The sequence below is a fragment of the Malania oleifera genome, chromosome 1 (genome assembly GCF_029873635.1).
Source record: "Malania oleifera isolate guangnan ecotype guangnan chromosome 1, ASM2987363v1, whole genome shotgun sequence".
NCBI classification, from domain to species: domain Eukaryota; kingdom Viridiplantae; phylum Streptophyta; class Magnoliopsida; order Santalales; family Ximeniaceae; genus Malania; species Malania oleifera.
Window position 1 is genome coordinate 49,573,959 of NC_080417.1, and position 17,144 is coordinate 49,591,102.

The window sequence follows — 17,144 nt, forward strand, 5'->3', positions numbered from 1 at the left end:
TTAGATTTAAAGAAGAAAAATTATTATTTATTTATTTGCATTATAATAAAATTTATATGAATATATATATATATATATATATATTGATATGAAATTATAGTGTCTAAGACACTTCGGACGCTCAACCAATCCACCGGAATAATAGACTCGCCTTTCTATCCTTTTTCACTTAGATACTAAGGTATTATCTCAAATGGAAAGTCATAGATATCAAACTCCGATCATTTAATCAAGAGAGCCTTAAGTTAATTACCTGAACCACCATTGAAATTAATATGAAACACATGAATTGTTGCCGTACCATTCACTAGTTAATGTAAGTAAAGAAAGAAACAATTGAGTTCATTTATAATTGCAAGTGTAGTAATTTATTTGTGTTTATGGTCTTACGTTATGAAAAAATTAATTAATTAATTAATTAATTAAAATGGGTGACAAGTGATATTAAATAGAATATTTGCGAAAGAAATGTGTAAAATAGTATCAATTTAAAATGAGTTATAAACCAAAATTATAAACACCTTTTTAATTAGCCATGAAGTTAAATTTTAAATTTGTCCACAAACAACTTCATAAATTTACTCATGAATTAAATTAACATTTCTATTTAAAAAGCCCAGTGCTTTAGATAAAATAATTTGCCAGTTTACCTAATTAAGGATCATCTCTCTCCAGTTTAACTTGTTCAAATGTTTGACTCATTATCTTCATGAATTGAGAGAAACCATTATGATCCAAATATCAAGTAACCTGAAACAACATTGTTCATTTGCAACCTTGCATAAAATATAAGGAAAATTTTCACTAAAAAATACAACCCTAAGATAAATGTCATAGTCCCATTTGAAACATAAAAAACATTTATGCTGTATTTGGAAATATAGATTTCAGATCTTAGATTTGGACTTAAGTGAATTTTGATATATTTTAATATAATTCTATATTATATTTTATTCAAATCCAAAACCTCTTCAAACACATGATCAAGATAAGTCATGATCTAGTATTTATTTCAAAAATAAATAAAATAAAATAAGAAAAAATTCATTTCCTATTACATTTTTTCTCTATATATTAAAAACAAATTTAATCTAGTATGATTGATTACTAAAAATAAATAAATGTTAGTCATGGATAAAATTAAATTTTTTGTTCATTAATTTCATATATTTTATATTTTTTCACTTGATAACTAAACATTTTTTTTAAAAAAAATATCATTCATATTTTCCTTTCCTTTCCCTTATATTTTTCAAGTTGTAGGGCCCAAAAGAAAAGAAAATTGCTACTACAAATTTAGTTCTCAAAGAGAGCAAAAATAAATAAATACAAATATACAAAAAAATTTTCAAATTTATACATCACTAATATTTTATTTTTTTTATCTTAATTTACAACCATATAATAACAAAAAATTGCAATTTTTAAGACATTCCTGAGGTCTGGTTTTCTAGAGCATTTTTTTTTTTTTTTTTTTTCAACCTTGAAAAAAGCAAGAGGGAGAAAAAACACTCGCGTAAATAATGACAAAGACATATAGTCCTCATCTCAATGACATTCAAGAGAGGCAAGATACAACATCCAGCAACCCCTAAAGCCTGACCATGGAAAACTAAAAACAACAATGAAAAAGATTAAAGATAATAATTAGAGCCTGGAATTTAGGCCTTTTAAATTTAATTTTATATGAATTTAAATAAAATTAAAAATAATTATATACTATACTTTTGTCTACATCCATACATCCAAGTACAACGAAAACCGCCAAAACCCTTGGCATTTGGCATGTACTTTTACTATGCTCAATAAAGATTTCCAGAGGCCACCTTGAACCACCTAAGCTTCTGCTTAAATTTATATTGTTAAAAGAAAAAAGACGAAGAAGAAGAAGAAAGAAAGAAAGCAAGAAAAAGGGTGAAGACGAAGAAGAAGAAGAAGAAGAAGAGGAAGAAAGAATAACGACCAGAAAGAAACTACATTGCATAGAATATGGCCAGAAGACCCAACCTAATTCCATTACAAGTAGAGGCTAAAAATAAACAATAGCTAGCAAATTTTTTTACGCGAATCACATGTAGGCTCAAACATGCCTTGGGCAATACTGCTACTGCTCACTCACCAATCTTCTATTTCGTCATCAGAAATCTTGCCTTCTCGGTTCTCCAAGCTCATCCTATCGATATCATCTTCAGTTTCTTCATCCTGCGCTACAGAATCTTCAGATGCTCTATATCCAAGCCATTTAAGAGCAGGTGTATATTCAGTAGCAATAACCGTTGCATCAGCTGAACCCAGTCCATTACAAGAAGCAAATCTTTGCCTCAGAATCTCATACTGAAAACACATCAAAAGCAGAATATTAAATAATATGAAAACAAGAGGAAAATATGGTAGTCATCAGCATAACCACTAGAGTCCTGCTGGCATATTCTTAAGTTGATTGCAATCATCACTGATTAAGCTGAAGTGAGTCATAAAGTGTTTTTTTTTTTCCCTCTTTTCAGTGCAAAGGAGTTTGAAAGTTTGAGGCAGGAAACCAAGCAACCAACTTTCAGAGACTAGTCGGTGTGACTTCAAAATTTAAGAACTAAATAAAATAAAAAATAAATAAATAAAAGAAAAACAGGTTCTATGTGAAGTAATAAGCTCCAAGGAAATAATTGTTAATCTCCAACCAATGTTCGGATTACAAGGCACCATGCAGTATTCTCGACAAGATCACCTATATACTTCACAGGAAATGTTAAATAATAATATTTAATTTATTTTTTTTAAAAAAAACACCTCAGAAAGAAATGAGCAATGCTATGCTAATACCAAACTAACAACAACAGTTATAGCAACTCATACAAAGAAAAATATCAAAATTACACTTCCACAAATTGAACCCGTCGTTATCACTAATACGGTGGTATTACCAATTTGTTCCCTCTGCAGCCACTGAAATGACCTCTGTTAGGGTTTTGTGCATTGAACTGCCAAGCTTTTCATTTGAAACAAGAGAAATCACACTTTACTCCCCCAACTTATCTCATGACTGCAGGGGCTCACATAATATGTTAAAAATAACATTGTCCGTGCTGAGATTTGGTGATTTTACCATTTATCTGCCCCTTACATAACTGTCAAATATGGCCACTTGGAAAAAAATTATATCAACAATGTTTGAATTTGGAAGGCTAATTTTGAAGCAAATTGTAATTCAGGACAACTTTCCAAGTATATTTTTAGGATATAGCCCATTATTGTACAAAAGATAGTTTTCCAGTCTATTTAAGTCATAATATTTCCTTGGCAATATTTGATAATTTAAGTGAGGGATAAAATCAAAGCGGAGGTGATGTCCTGTAGCTAATTCTCAAATATTATTGTAGGTCCCCGCAAGTATTAAAAAGGTCAGGCAAGGGAAGTGTAAAAATAACACAACCTTTCCCTGTCACCTTTCCACAATACTTACCCAGCACACCAGTAACACGCACAGCATGATGGGCGATAGCATCAGCGATTCTATTAGCGAAATAAGAGGAGATAATTGGAGTATAACAATAGCCAAAACAAATATATTTAGACGAAGATGAACCAGATCGATAAAGAAGAGACAATAACTATACTAGTACAACAACAACATCAAAGAGGCATACCATATTCCAGTAACTTATTATGGATGGCATTCTATTCGCCTGCCAATAACATGCCTTGAGCGAGAGGAATTCAAATCTACCTATGTACTGATCAACATCATCCTCAATATCTCATTTACCTTTTAAAATAAAATAGCAACCACATTTAGCAGCAACAGCATAAAATGAAGAAAGATCCATGCATATAAACGCACTCATGCACACATAAAATTGAATGCAAAGACAACAATCTCTTGTTAAACCAACCTTATTGCCTGATGACGACTGCTCAACTTGCCATAGCTTTGGGCGTCGAATAGCATGCCACCTGCATGATCATAAGAATGGGTAATGAAACTCAACCCATGCAATCATCCATTATATGATAATAAATAAGTCAAGCATGAAAACTAAACTAAAACCTAGAAGGCAATGGATGAGAATTTCCGAATAAGACACCACGCACAGCAACAGAAGCAGCAGCTGTTTGAACAAGACTCTCCGCATCAAAATTTCTAGTTATCATCCCACGAAGGGTCGCAAGAAGGAGATCGGAATCACTTAAGTAAGAAGCCACATCCCAGGCATCATCTATTGCTTCCTCACTCAGAAAATCTAGAACTGCAATAAAATTGTATGCAAGAGCATTAATAATGGGTGTTCGATGGTACGACAAATCCAACAGTAACAAAAGTTGTCAGCATCTTTACTGGAAATATATATTTCATAGATCTAAATAATATCAGTATTGAATAGCCTGCCAATAGATCTTATGGAATATCCAGTACCAAACTCATAAAGATCTAAAAAGTATATCAAGTAATTCATGAAATGCCTATCATGCAGACTGTAATGATATTCCACTGTTGCAACACAGAGGAGATGAGGACCAAGCATCTGAATCCTCTATCTGAATTTGCAGATGAGGTTCTCCCAAACAACAAACTAGGGTTTAAGTTTCAAAAGAAACTAAATCCTAATAAAAAAATTGAAATCTTTAGCAAAAAAACTCCTATAAACCAGACTCAAGTTTTGAAATATTTGAAAGGTATACAATGCACAAATACAGTGTCTATATAAACTTTTGCACAATACAAGAAAACTCTCAATAGCTACACAGTCAACACTACTGATTCTCATTATTTTCTATCAAAATAAAAGGTTGGGTTGGACAACGTTGACCACCAAACTGCAAAATTTAGACTTCAGACTAACTATTTTGCTTTGAGAGGGTAAAAAGAGCTTCAGCCCAAATGGAAATTTTTCAAACAGGCCGAGTCCAACACATGGTAATTGCTCCCACACCCATCAACTGTACCCAAATTCATGGGACACAGTTACCCATGTCAAAAAAGGAAACAAAAACTTGGGATTGACTCTCAAAAGATTGTATTTGGAAAATTCTTGATGCACCATAAAGCTAGCTAAGACAAACATAAATATCTTTTCAACAACTTGGCCCTATAAAACCTCATTCAATGGTCATTTTTTATCACTAAATTTCCAAAATATGAACTCAAAGAAAGAGTATGTCCGTAGAAACACTTAGTTTCATAATTTTTTAATCTTTCAATACAGTGAGCTCAGAAACAGTGACTGTTTTTAGTCAAGTCTATTGCAATATCTACAGTCCTTGCTTTCAAAGGGAATAAATGGCTACAACTCTCACTGAGCGACTCAACTCCATTAATGCTTTCAATTATTTTTAGATACTAATGTTACCTTATACTTTCCACAAGACAGAACTACAATGCCAAGAGCATAACATAGAAATCCTCATTAAACAGAATTTATAAAAATAGCAGCTTCACATAAGAGGTTCACCATTTTCATGTAGAAAATCAGCAACTGGCCTGGCTTGCACATGTGCTTGGCAAAGAACCTTTTCAGGAGCATCCATTTTTAATGGTAATCTTGTGAATCTCTCCCTTACAAGAAATGCATCTTGGTCTACAACACGAGAGCACAAACTCAGAAAATAGATTTTTTTTTATAAATAAAAAGACTATAATACATAAATTCAATGGAAAAAAAATAACTTCAGATTCCAACTTCACACTTTCGGCATCTGTCAAAAAAATTGTTCATTTATCATTAGAACTACAAGAATGTTGACACCCTATATTTTATCATAAGAAACCCAAATTTTTTTATTTTTTTTTTAAATTAGAGTATAATAAGTACTGGCACTCAGACAAAAGTGGGCACACTGATCATCAACTTCCTGACAATGATTACAATATCAGAGTTTAACTTAAAATAGATCTTTAAACAAAAATTAACATCCCATAACTTGAATACAGGCCCTCAAAATTACCTAAGATTGAATTGAAAAGCAAACAAGTTCACCTCAAGGAAACAAGGCAAAGCAAAAAGTACTTATTCATCAATGGGATCCTCACGCCCTCCAATGAAACAAATTGATTGAATTGCAACAGATAGTTATAAAGCAAATAAAGCCCCATATCGTCAACATCCTGTCGCTGGGACCCCCTGCTTCAAGGATAATCTTTGAAGCATTTTATAAACAAAATTATTATTTTACCATATTGAGATGGGAAACAATCTTTTAACATGCACAAAAAATCTATCACTCATTTTCCCATCTGCTTTTGGTAAAAATTTAGTGATTCATGGGCAGCTAGTGAACAAAAAATATAACCTGAAGTATAATCCAAATGCAGAAGGTCATGTAGCTGTTCCCTAGTAATTGAGTTGTACAAGTTTGTCAGGTTCACACGAAGGTTGAATACAAAAATATCACTTGAACTAAATGCTGTCTGGTGCTAATGTTTGCAGTCTTATTATACAATTCTGCCACTTAAATATCTGAAGTTTTCCTAAAACAAAGATAAGTACCAGCAACATGATACTCCGCGAAGCATAAAAACGACAATACTAGGATAACACGCAACAATATAAAGGTTATATGAAATAATAATTCAATTTTAATAGCAATTTAAAAAAAAAATAAGATAAGATAAGATTGAAAATAGGCAACTGAATTTGTAGAAACCTCAATCACATATTGAAAATAAAATTGTCAGGACCAATTTATCCTCCACTAAATTTGGCGCAACTGCCACCCAAGTATATTGCATACATAGAAGGAACACTGGAACAAAATGGTGAAAATTCCTATCACCGATACGAGTAAAAAATAATTATATTTGCAAAAAGTAGATGTTAATACCTACTGTCGAAACCAAAGCAGACTAATTCCAAGAGGCAAATGGATCAAGTGAACAAAATTGAACAACTCACAAATGATTGTTATTCTATTTTCATCATCCCCATCTTGATATATAATAGAAAATGTAAAATATTAATGTTAGCAAGTACTTTCTATCAAAGCATACCTAGTATAATGGAAACTTCAGTCTCTCTTTTGTTGTGCAAAAATTTTCCCAGAGCATGAAATAGAGAAACTGTATCATCTCTGCCACATGATAACGAAAATTCACCATCCAAATGATTGAGCTCATCTGATTTTTCTTTCATGCTTCTGGGAGTATGGTTGGAAAAAGACAAAGAAAGCATTGGGTGTGGTTTCAGACAGTAGTACTGTAAAGATGTAATTGCATGTCTGATATCACCTCCACTGGATTTTGCAATAAGATCAATCACTTCAGCATTCACATTACACAACTCTTGTCTGCATATTCTAGAAAGTGTCTTCTTAATGGAATTTACTGTGATAGGATTGAAAGCAACCTGAAAATCACACAGAAGCACTTTGAGATCGGCATTTAGAAACAACAGAACATCAAATCCAAAGCAGATTCATACAGCATGAAACCTTATAAGCCCCAGCACTCCCCAGAGACAATTGAAGTTCTTCAAAACAACGTGCAGTGTCGTCAATCGAGTCAGATTTACAATTGTCAGTCATCAATATAGCCGTGGGAATCCGAGTTGATTGCACAAGAAGATGCAAGCAGTTTTTAAGTCTCCAATAAGCAACTTTTCCATTTGTCATGGGGAGATCATCGATTAAGAGTATGATCGAAGATTTTGAGTCACTGGCATTGGATGCTGGGAACAATCCATATTTTCTTGTTCTCTCAACAAAATTTTCGAACTCATCCAACTTGGATGTGTAGATTATCCCTAGTAATAAATTATTAAAATGCAAAAACAGCACCATCATAACAAAGAAGGGATAAATTTTTCAATCAACATTCGACACTATATGATAAAATAAACTACATTCTGTTTGAGCCCTAATTTAGAATTTTACTATCAAATGCACCTTAATTCAGTATTAAAAAAAAAAGGTCAAATAATATACTTCTGGTGGGATGGTATTACTGCAAAACTATGGGAGTTAAACTCAGTTACTAAATGTGGTCAAATTATTCAAATTTGCACAACTAATTATAAGAAATAGTTTTCTAAAAAACTTGATAATATAAAAAGATTTGACGTCCTAATAAAAAAATATCCCATATATTTTACCAGAGAATTATTCGGATCCCATATATTTCATAAGAGCATTATTCGGTCTGTTAACAATCTTATTTATGCTTCTTTACATTACATGGAATGCTAAAGTTTGGGATGGACAAATCCAATCATTGTTTGATGTGCAGCAAGAAGCAATGACAAATGCAGCGGGATCTGAACCTTAGGAGGATGCGCAGCTCATACTCAAAAGCACTTGCATCAACTTAATCCCACAGGCAGGAAGAACGTTCCAGCCTTTTTTCCTCATCTCAACCATCATTTTATCACAAAGGACTTACAAACTTAGTCCAACAAATAAGAGTTACACATGGAAAAAGGCATCATCTTAAGCTTTCACCTCCAAGTTGAACCCAAAATGGTTTCTTTTTTTTCCTTCTGTATAAGTAAAGAGCAGTATAATATCAAGGGGCACCATAGGGGTGCCAATCCATGTACATCAATTCATTTACCAAACAAAAAATAAACAAATTCTATAGTGTATGAACATTGTTAATATTATCATTGTTATACCAAAAATAAAAGCATTCTAGCCATTTATACTCTCCTAATTCTTTAACTCCACACGTTCCAAAAGATGGTAAAAGGAATAAGTCTGACAGCAATTTTCCTTTCCTTGCTGGTCTTTACTCCTGCCCAGGCTAAACGCTCTTTAGAAACTGTCTGAGCTACCACTACTGTTCCATCATGCTTAAAGCAACTTCATCCCAAAACCTTAGCCCCCTTAAGTGCAGGAAGAAGTGCTGCACTGTCCCCCAAGTCCTTAAAAATATAGTATCTATTTATCAAAACCCACTCTCTTCTCCAATGGTTCTCTAAAATTAAAATTCTTCCCTACACTGCTTTCCTTAAAAGGAAAGCCACCTTGCTTGGTCTATTTGTTTTCCATATCATATTCCAAGTGAAATGCCACTGTCCTCACCCCTCCCCCCACTTCCCCAACTCTCTCCTCCCTCCTAAAGATAGTTAAAAAAGTTTGAGAAGAATTCCAGCTCCCAATCATGTACATGTCATTGAAAAAGAATACTGTTTGTATAGGGTATGTATGACATAAACAAAGCATCAAAGTTAACCATGTCTCCAACATGGGCCAAGTGCTCCTATATAGTTATTTGCTAATGAAAAAATTTATTTATAATACCTGAATTAGAATTATGCACATGTTCTTGCCAAATTGTGGGTGTAGGTGTGCTCCATTCACACAATCTGGCTCCAAGATGAGATGCAATCACATGAATAGTGGCCTGCCAAATGAGATACATGATTTTTACAGTGCAAAGAGACATGCCATAAACTACTAGAATAGCTAATTTCAGTTACTATTGTATCTAGAATTGCAGACCACTATTCAATTTTGTCAGAATTACTAATTTCAAGAGCCCGCTAATCTAGCAATTTTTACAATAGATTGCACTAATCTGTGTATCTCAGTTGCTAGAATTGCTAATTTCAAGAGCCCCATATTTTTTTGTATTCTTATATGCAAATTAGAAGTGTTTTGACTCAAATAAATTTCAACATGTACCAAGAATTTTTCACTGCTTTTCCTTTCTTGAAAATATTCTCCTTCAAAGGGTGTAGCTCCATATCGAGGGAAGAATGTCATAAAAGGATTCATATAGTCAACCTAGACTTGAGAATCTATTGTCATTCATATTTCCTACAAATAAAAGTTCGCAAACTCATTAAGTTATTGAAAGGCAACTGAAATGAATGTGTGAGCAATGATGACTTAGCGACAGATTCCACTATCAAGATAACAAACCAAAACTATATCTAAGCAACCTCTACACTCATTTACTTTTTTGCAACCAAAGTAAGCTTGGAAAACTTTTTATCTTCCAGAATTTGTAAGGCTTATGTGAAGCACCCATTTTGTATTTCAGTGCAATGCTTGAATTAATGGTGCAATAAAAAATTATTCACTGCCAAGACTACAAACAGTCTAAAAGCTATAATACTTGGGAAGGAGTAACAACATACAGATTTTCCAACCCCAGCTTGTCCAGTGATGACAAGAACATGACTATGGAATTCTTCCTGTGCAAAAATAATGAAGAAAGAAAGAATCTTGAGGTTCAAGAATGCAAGTGAAATGCAACAAAACCAGAATAAAATTCAATAAATATCTAAAAAGTATCCACAAAAGAAAAATACAACTCATGAGTTATGACAGTATAATTAACTTGGTCTTTCACAATTCATATAAGAACCTTGGCATCATACTACAAATTCAGAATAATCTAAGATCTGCACAAGCTTATACAGAAGGCAAAAGAAACAACAATACAAGACTGAAGCTATAGAAATTTATTTTTTGGGGGCTCAGGCTTACAAATTCATCAACCCATCATTAGTGCAAAAGATAAGGACTCAAAGCAGATCCTTGATGTGCATCTATTGTGGTTGAAAATTTCCTAGACTCTCAACATGTAGGCCTAATGCTAGTCACTCTATCGCATCCTATCACTATGTTTCTCTTAGTCAATAAAAACTATATGCAAGTCCTTTTCTTTCCATAAACTTTTCCATTAATCTTTTTATAAGATATGTAGCTTCTATATTCAATCTCCCAAACATAAAACCTATTAGATTATCACTTCACCTAAAATCTTAAGCTATTAAATTGTGGCCAACATTGTATATCAAGCTTAAACACCACCCCCCCCCCCCCGGCGGCGGGGGGGCACATGCAGCCTAATAGCACATGTAGAGTTAAACACATGATAAATAACACTCCTTTTAAACACCACATAATAAATGCAGGCAACAAGACTAGAACCCAAGACCTCTTGGCAACTAGCTCTGATTCCATGTTAGATTACCACTTTACCTAAAAGCTTAAGCCAATAGATCATGGGCCAACAATGTATTGGCTTTAACAAAGCCAAATTGACTTTCTAAAACATTCATTTCTAACCTTAGTGTTTGTTCAATTACCCTTACCCACAATTTCATTGTGTGATTCATAAGTTCAATTCCATGATAATTATTACAATTTTGAATATCCCTATATGTCAACTATCCCCATACTTTTACTTCTAAGTGTCCCCACATTTCATGTTGCTAATCTAACCCTAATCTCCTGAACTAACTTATTTACTCACCCACGCCCAAAATGCTATAAGAAACCTCGTATATTTGACATTGTACCCCAAACGTTGACAAAACACGTCACTTCAAGGTGACGACCTAAAAATTATAGATATGTAAGTAACTCAATAAATTATTTTTCATTTTAAACAATGTTTTATAACTTCACATTATCTTATTAACTCCCCATTATCCCCTTAAAATAGTAAATTTAAAAATGTGAGGTACGCACAACTAGTATGTAAATGCTCAACCTATTATTGGTCATATTTACTTATTTACTTTATGTACAATCATAAATGAAATATGTTCCTAATTTCACTATTTTCCGAGGCTGAGTGAATTCTTTACTGGTCAAATTAAACATTTATAATGCATAAAAATTACATAAATAGCATGAATATTTTTTTTTTTAATATCTTGCATCTAATGTCTCATAACTCTCAGCAAGTCAGCGTTCTCTAGTCCAAAAAAAAAAAATTCTAAGCCAGAGCAGCTGTGACCTTCCTTTTAATTTTTTTTTTCCTGTTATTTTGGAATTTCTGCTACATTTCTTGAAAATGCTACTCCACTGCTCTGTGCTGTTTCCTTTTCTTCTTCCTCTGGCCTGCTTTGCTGCTCTCAGCCAGAGCTGTGACCCACTTTTCCTTTCTTTTGCTGTCATTCTTTGGAACTTCAGCTTCTTTTCCTGAAATTCCTTCTCTGCTGCTCTTTGTTGCCTTCTTCTCTTCGTCTTCTTCAGAACTGCTCTGTCGTTCTCAGTCAGAGAAAGACTTGGGAAAATAGATAAAAATCCAGTAATCCAAATCGGATTTGATCCACTTAAACCAGCTCATATCCGATCTGCTCATTGAATGAGTCGAATACAAGTTGCAATTTGACCATCCGATTATCCACCTAATCCACTACATACTATCCGATCCGATCTGCTATGCCAGGTTATGGTGCATGCTATGACATGATGAATCATAACACTACAGTTGATTATAGCCTTTCATGGTTTAAAGTTATTAAGGAACATCCATTGGTCAATTTGTTTAGGAACTAATTTTTAGAATAGCTATAAATTTATATGAAAAATTACATCTAATTCGTGAGTTTTTGTCAATTTTTGAGAATCACATTTTAAGAATAGTTAGGGCGTGTTTAGTTGTGGAAAATAATTTTCATTTTCCTTTTTAGATTTCCAAAAAATTACAAAAAAGTTAAACTAATTTGACATTTTTAAAACATGTGTGAAATAAATGGATAATACACAGTTTTGACACTATTTTCTTGTGGATATAGTTCGTTTTCCATTTCTAATTTTTCTATGAAAATGTCATCTTGTTTTCCAATTTTCCAAATTTATATAGAAAAGTTGGAGAACATCTTTTTATTATTTTTCTAGATTTCTAACTCTACTTTGCGTATGGGAGAACGAAATTTGAACCTTGGACTTTAATTTGTGTTGATTATGTATAAAGTTTCTTCTAAATCGACATAAATCCAAACTTAAACCCAATATCAAGGATCCCAAATATTAACTCATATAATTTTTTGAAAATTGAAAAGCCAGTTATTTTTGTAATTATTTTGAAATCTAGGAATAAAAAATGAAAAATTATTTTGCACAGTTAAACAAACATTTATTTTCTACATTTTTAATATAGATCTTGGAAAACTAAAATAAGAAAAATTTTATAACTCTTTGGAAAACTAAAAAATGGAAAAAGGAAAATGCTTTTTTCCGACAACTAATCTGGCCCTTATGTTTTCTATTAATTTTAGATGGATTTTCCTTTCTTTTTTTTTCTTTTTGATCAATAAAGAGAAATTAATATTAGCAAGGCATCAAGGGGATGTCAACCTATGGTACAAACATCAACCACTTTGTAGAGTGTCGCAAACATGAAGGATTACATTATGATCATTAACAATTTGCCCAATAAGCCAGCAGGAAACAGCAGCAATCCACTGGTCTTCGCAAGTCTGAAGCAGAGTGGTTGTATCTTTGAAGGCTCTCTTATTTCTTTCTTTCCAAGCACACCAAAAGATGGTGAGAGGGATGAGGTTCAAGCCATTCACTTCTCCTTGATGGCTCTAATGCCTTTCCAAGCCCAAATCTCCCCTCCATCTGAATTAGCTGTAACCCACTGCTGTCCAGTCTAGGATAGAACCAAATTCCAGAAATTCCTTGTCCAGGGGCTGTGGAAAAGAATTTGTTGACTGATTCTGCATCAGCAACACAAAGAAAACACCCATTTGTGACTGTAAGCCCTCTTTTATGCAAATTGTCAAGGGTTAAAAAATTCCTGCCACCACATCTGCTGAAGTTTGCACCATAGCCCCACAGCTGCAGCAACACCACCCATCCTAGAACTCTGGCAACACATTTCCCAACAATGCATCCTTCCAACTCCGTTGATCATTTGGTTGTACAGATTCATTCCTGACCTCTCTTTTAGGGGCTTAGGAACCTTTTGCATGCCTCCCATCAACTCCAAAGCTTCAAAAAAACTACGCCAACTTTCGCTTTTCAAGCCCCCTAGAATGAAGATAAGAGTTCCTTTTGTTGTTCAATTGCACTCGAGTCTCAACTGGAATATTGAAATTTTGTAATACAGTATTCACGTATGTTCTAGACTTCAAGCATTGAATATTTTGGTATTTTAAATTTCAAAAAAAAATTGGTGCCAATGTGTTTGCAAATCAAGAATTCATAGTTATTTAACAACAACTTTAATGAATGCGCGCGATGCAAATGTGAGGTGCATGTGCACCTTGTGCCTAGGTTCCATGTACCCTTCAACCTCTGCTTTGGTGCGCGTTGCACCTTTGACTACAATGCATGTGGTACTCTTCCTCCTGGCCTTCTCTACTTATCTAGCATCAATTCTATCTCACCTGTGGTTTTAAAGAACCCTCTACAGTACACTCTAACTTGTTTAACAGTCCAAACCCTGTTCAATGTCCTTGTTCCATAGGTTAAAATGCAAGTCTTAATATCAGGCACTCATCATTGCTGTCTTCATCCACATTATCCAGCTTGTACAGAATATTTGGCGTTGCAGCATGAGGGCAGCCCATCATTTATACCAACTAAAGATACAAAATGCCCACCCAACAAGGAATTAGCAACATTGCATGCAACACAAGCAGCATTTTGGAAAGACTTGTGCCATGGCAGAATTAAAATCTATGAAGGCTTGAAAAAACTAAAAATGATGTGTGTGTGTGTGTGCGTGCGCGGGCATGTGTGTGAGCATCTAAAATTCAGCACATGTGAATTATTCCATCACAATCTTGTTCCTGCTAAGTGGAAGAAACCAAGAATAAGTGCTTCTATCAGAACATCCATAACTACAGAATTACCTTTGCAGCTCTCAACCTTCCCTCAAACCACGCTTTAACTTCTTCAACCTGCATATACGAGGGCAAAGGATCAGTAAATTATTCAAATTTTTTAAAAAAATTAAGAAAAGAGTGTACCTTCTTTTTGTGAACAGCAAGTTCATCCAGAGAATGGGGCTGATATTTATCAATCCATAACTCCTTCTGGTTGCTGCTTCCCAAACCCGATTCATGTTTACACATCCTATCAGCTTATATGAGCCAAAATCAAAGAAGAAACAAAAGAAAATTAATGTGAAATAAAGGGGGGGGGGGGATTCAAGAAATAGTCTCAAGTAAGAAATAATTATACGTTGCAATCAAACCAAGAGCATTTGCAGTGTGCATTATTGAAAATCTCAAATCAGATTAAGTCATTAAACACCTAGATGCTAATAAGAAGGTAATCAAATGGATCCCAGCAAGATATTTAGACAAGGAAAAGTCAGCAAACAATCTGACAGACATTAGATGAGACATACAGTCATCATAACTGATTGCATATCATTTATTTATAATCGATGCATAATGCAGTCTCATGGTCCATAACTCCATATTATCTACTGCCAGTTAAATCCCAATGTTGATGTCCCAACTTCCTGTAAGTTCCAAATTTCAATTGAGTTGTAAATCAAGTCATTCACTTGTTCAAGCATTTGGCCAATGGTCAAGCTTGTTTGAAACTTATTAAACTCAAATACCATCCATTTACTTTATAGGCCTAGATATTAATTAATGAGTAAAAAAAGTAGTCAATATAACACATAGAAAATTAACAAAATAAAGTCTCATTCAAATGAAGCAGGTTCAAAAAATTTGCAAATAAAGCACAAAATATTAAACACTAATGCTACAGTTACCTACCAAACATCACATTTTTTCTTACCTATGGCTTTAAATAATTGTACATTTATATACCCACTGCTTTGTGGGTATTGTACCATGTATATAGTACAATTATTTAAATTAGCTAAGAAAAAGTGTGATGTTTGGTAGGTAAGTGTAGCATTACTGAATATTAAATAAGCATTTGTAAATGGCATGTAGTGACCCATAATTTGGACAAAATTATTAAAGGATAAAATGCCATTACAAAATAGCAATAATAAATGTGGAGACTTAAAGGCAGCTCAAAGCCTCAATGTCCAGACTGCCTGAGAAGCAGGGTAAACAAAACACCAACGAACAAAAGCAACCAAGCTACGGTGTCAAAAAATTCTGTGTGTAGCTTGTTTTAAAAATATAAGTTACAAATATTAGCATACCAGCAGATACCTTGAACCCAGTAAAGCCTTCCTCAAAATCTTCATAAAACAACTTGAACTGCACTAAACAATACCAATCTCAGGCTCCTAGAACTGATAAAAAAAAAATTAAAATTAAAATAACCTTACAATTACAGCATAACATACACACTTCTTCCACTTAGACGCTCATTTATGACATAGACAATGTGTTATACAATGACAAACAAAGGTACCCAAGTCAGAATGATTTCAAGTCACCCATACGTCTAACCTTAGTCACAATCCACTCCCCAAGTAGAACCTAATCCGCTTAACAAGATATGCATTAGTTTCTGCACTCCTATCCAACACTGGGCGCCAAAGGGTAAAATGTTACGAAATATAACTATAAAATCATTTGGTTAACATTTTTGTACCAATCCTTTGCTTTCTCTAAGTATTGATATTTAAGACTGAAAAGCTCCAGCACCCAATTTGGTTCATATTTTGAACGCACTTGCGTTGCTTACAATAGCTCAAATGCAACCAGGTTGCTTGCTTTCAGAAAGAAACAACAAAATTTAAAAGGAGACAACAAAATTCAAACCACACCTCATCAACTGCGCTGGATTCTTTACACGACGAAGACCGAGGACACGAAAGCCGAGCCTTCTTCGGTCCTCTAGGATTCGTCCGAGCCATCGAGGGTCTCGATTTCGAATTCGAACGGCTGTGACTCGAATGCGATGAACGACCCTTATCTTCTTCGTCCGACGAAGAAATAACAATCGTGGTCCTCCTCCCCATGTCAGAAACCCTAACTTTTAGCTTTTTCTGCTGATAACACTCTCACAATCTGAAGATGCATTGCTCTATCAAAACCCTAACACAAGCCTACATGAACAGATGAACGGATATGAGAGAGCTTTCACATGCAGAAAGCAGAACACTAAAAATGGAGCAGAGATTGAGCGTGCCAAAATGTTGAGAGCTGCAGATTTTGGAGTTTTTCCCCATTTTATCCCTTTCTTTTTTAAATATATTAAATAATACTTTTTTGGGAAAATATTTTCCGGAATTACCCTGACGTAATTCCGCTACTTGGAGTTGCGAGATTTAAACAAATCTCGCTATTTCAAATCTCGCTACTCCAAGTAGCAAGATTTAAGCAAATCTCGCTATTTGAAGTAGCGAGATTTGTTACGTGTCATTTCCATAAAAAATATACTATTTAATATATTTTTTTAAAAAAATGATAAATTGGAAAATAAATTATTCTACGTAATAAATTATTTCTCGATTTATTACGCAGAATAATTTTTTTAAATTAAATTAAAGCGATTCACATATTATTTTGGATACCACAATT

At 33.8% G+C, this 17,144-nt stretch overlaps 1 protein-coding gene across 12 annotated transcripts; it reads right to left on the reverse strand.

Annotated features, from left to right (window-relative positions):
• Window positions 1–1,956: 1,956 nt before the first annotated feature.
• Window positions 1,957–16,780, reverse strand: LOC131155822 (cell cycle checkpoint protein RAD17). Of its 12 annotated transcripts, none has more exons than XM_058109265.1 (12): window positions 16,388–16,780; window positions 15,815–15,872; window positions 14,649–14,761; window positions 14,532–14,579; window positions 10,068–10,124; window positions 9,226–9,328; window positions 7,420–7,730; window positions 6,980–7,334; window positions 5,445–5,570; window positions 4,043–4,241; window positions 3,888–3,948; window positions 1,957–2,334 (listed from the first exon to the last, which is right to left on the reverse strand). In XM_058109265.1, the coding sequence occupies exons 1-12, from the start codon at window positions 16,580–16,582 to the stop codon at window positions 2,116–2,118; spliced, it is 1,845 nt and encodes a 614-aa protein (XP_057965248.1). In that variant the 5' UTR covers window positions 16,583–16,780; the 3' UTR covers window positions 1,957–2,115. The 12 variants fall into 12 exon arrangements, with proteins under 12 accessions (XP_057965248.1, XP_057965255.1, XP_057965272.1 ...); XM_058109272.1 differs by having other exon boundaries at window positions 14,649–14,754; window positions 15,825–15,877; window positions 16,388–16,745; XM_058109289.1 differs by having other exon boundaries at window positions 15,815–15,907; window positions 16,388–16,516.
• Between the last annotated feature and the right edge of the window lie 364 nt (window positions 16,781–17,144).

Bases quoted from the DNA above. Each gene is read 5' to 3' on its own strand.
- LOC131155822 (XM_058109265.1), bottom strand. From the start codon at position 16,582: ATGGGGAGGAGGACCACGATTGTTATTTCTTCGTCGGACGAAGAAGAT. The intron at 14,580-14,648 runs GTACACTCTTTT...TCGTATATGCAG, and splicing joins TTGCTGTTCACAAAAAGAAG to GTTGAAGAAGTTAAAGCGTG. The intron at 7,335-7,419 runs GTTTCATGCTGT...TGTGATTTTCAG, and splicing joins GGAGTGCTGGGGCTTATAAG to GTTGCTTTCAATCCTATCAC.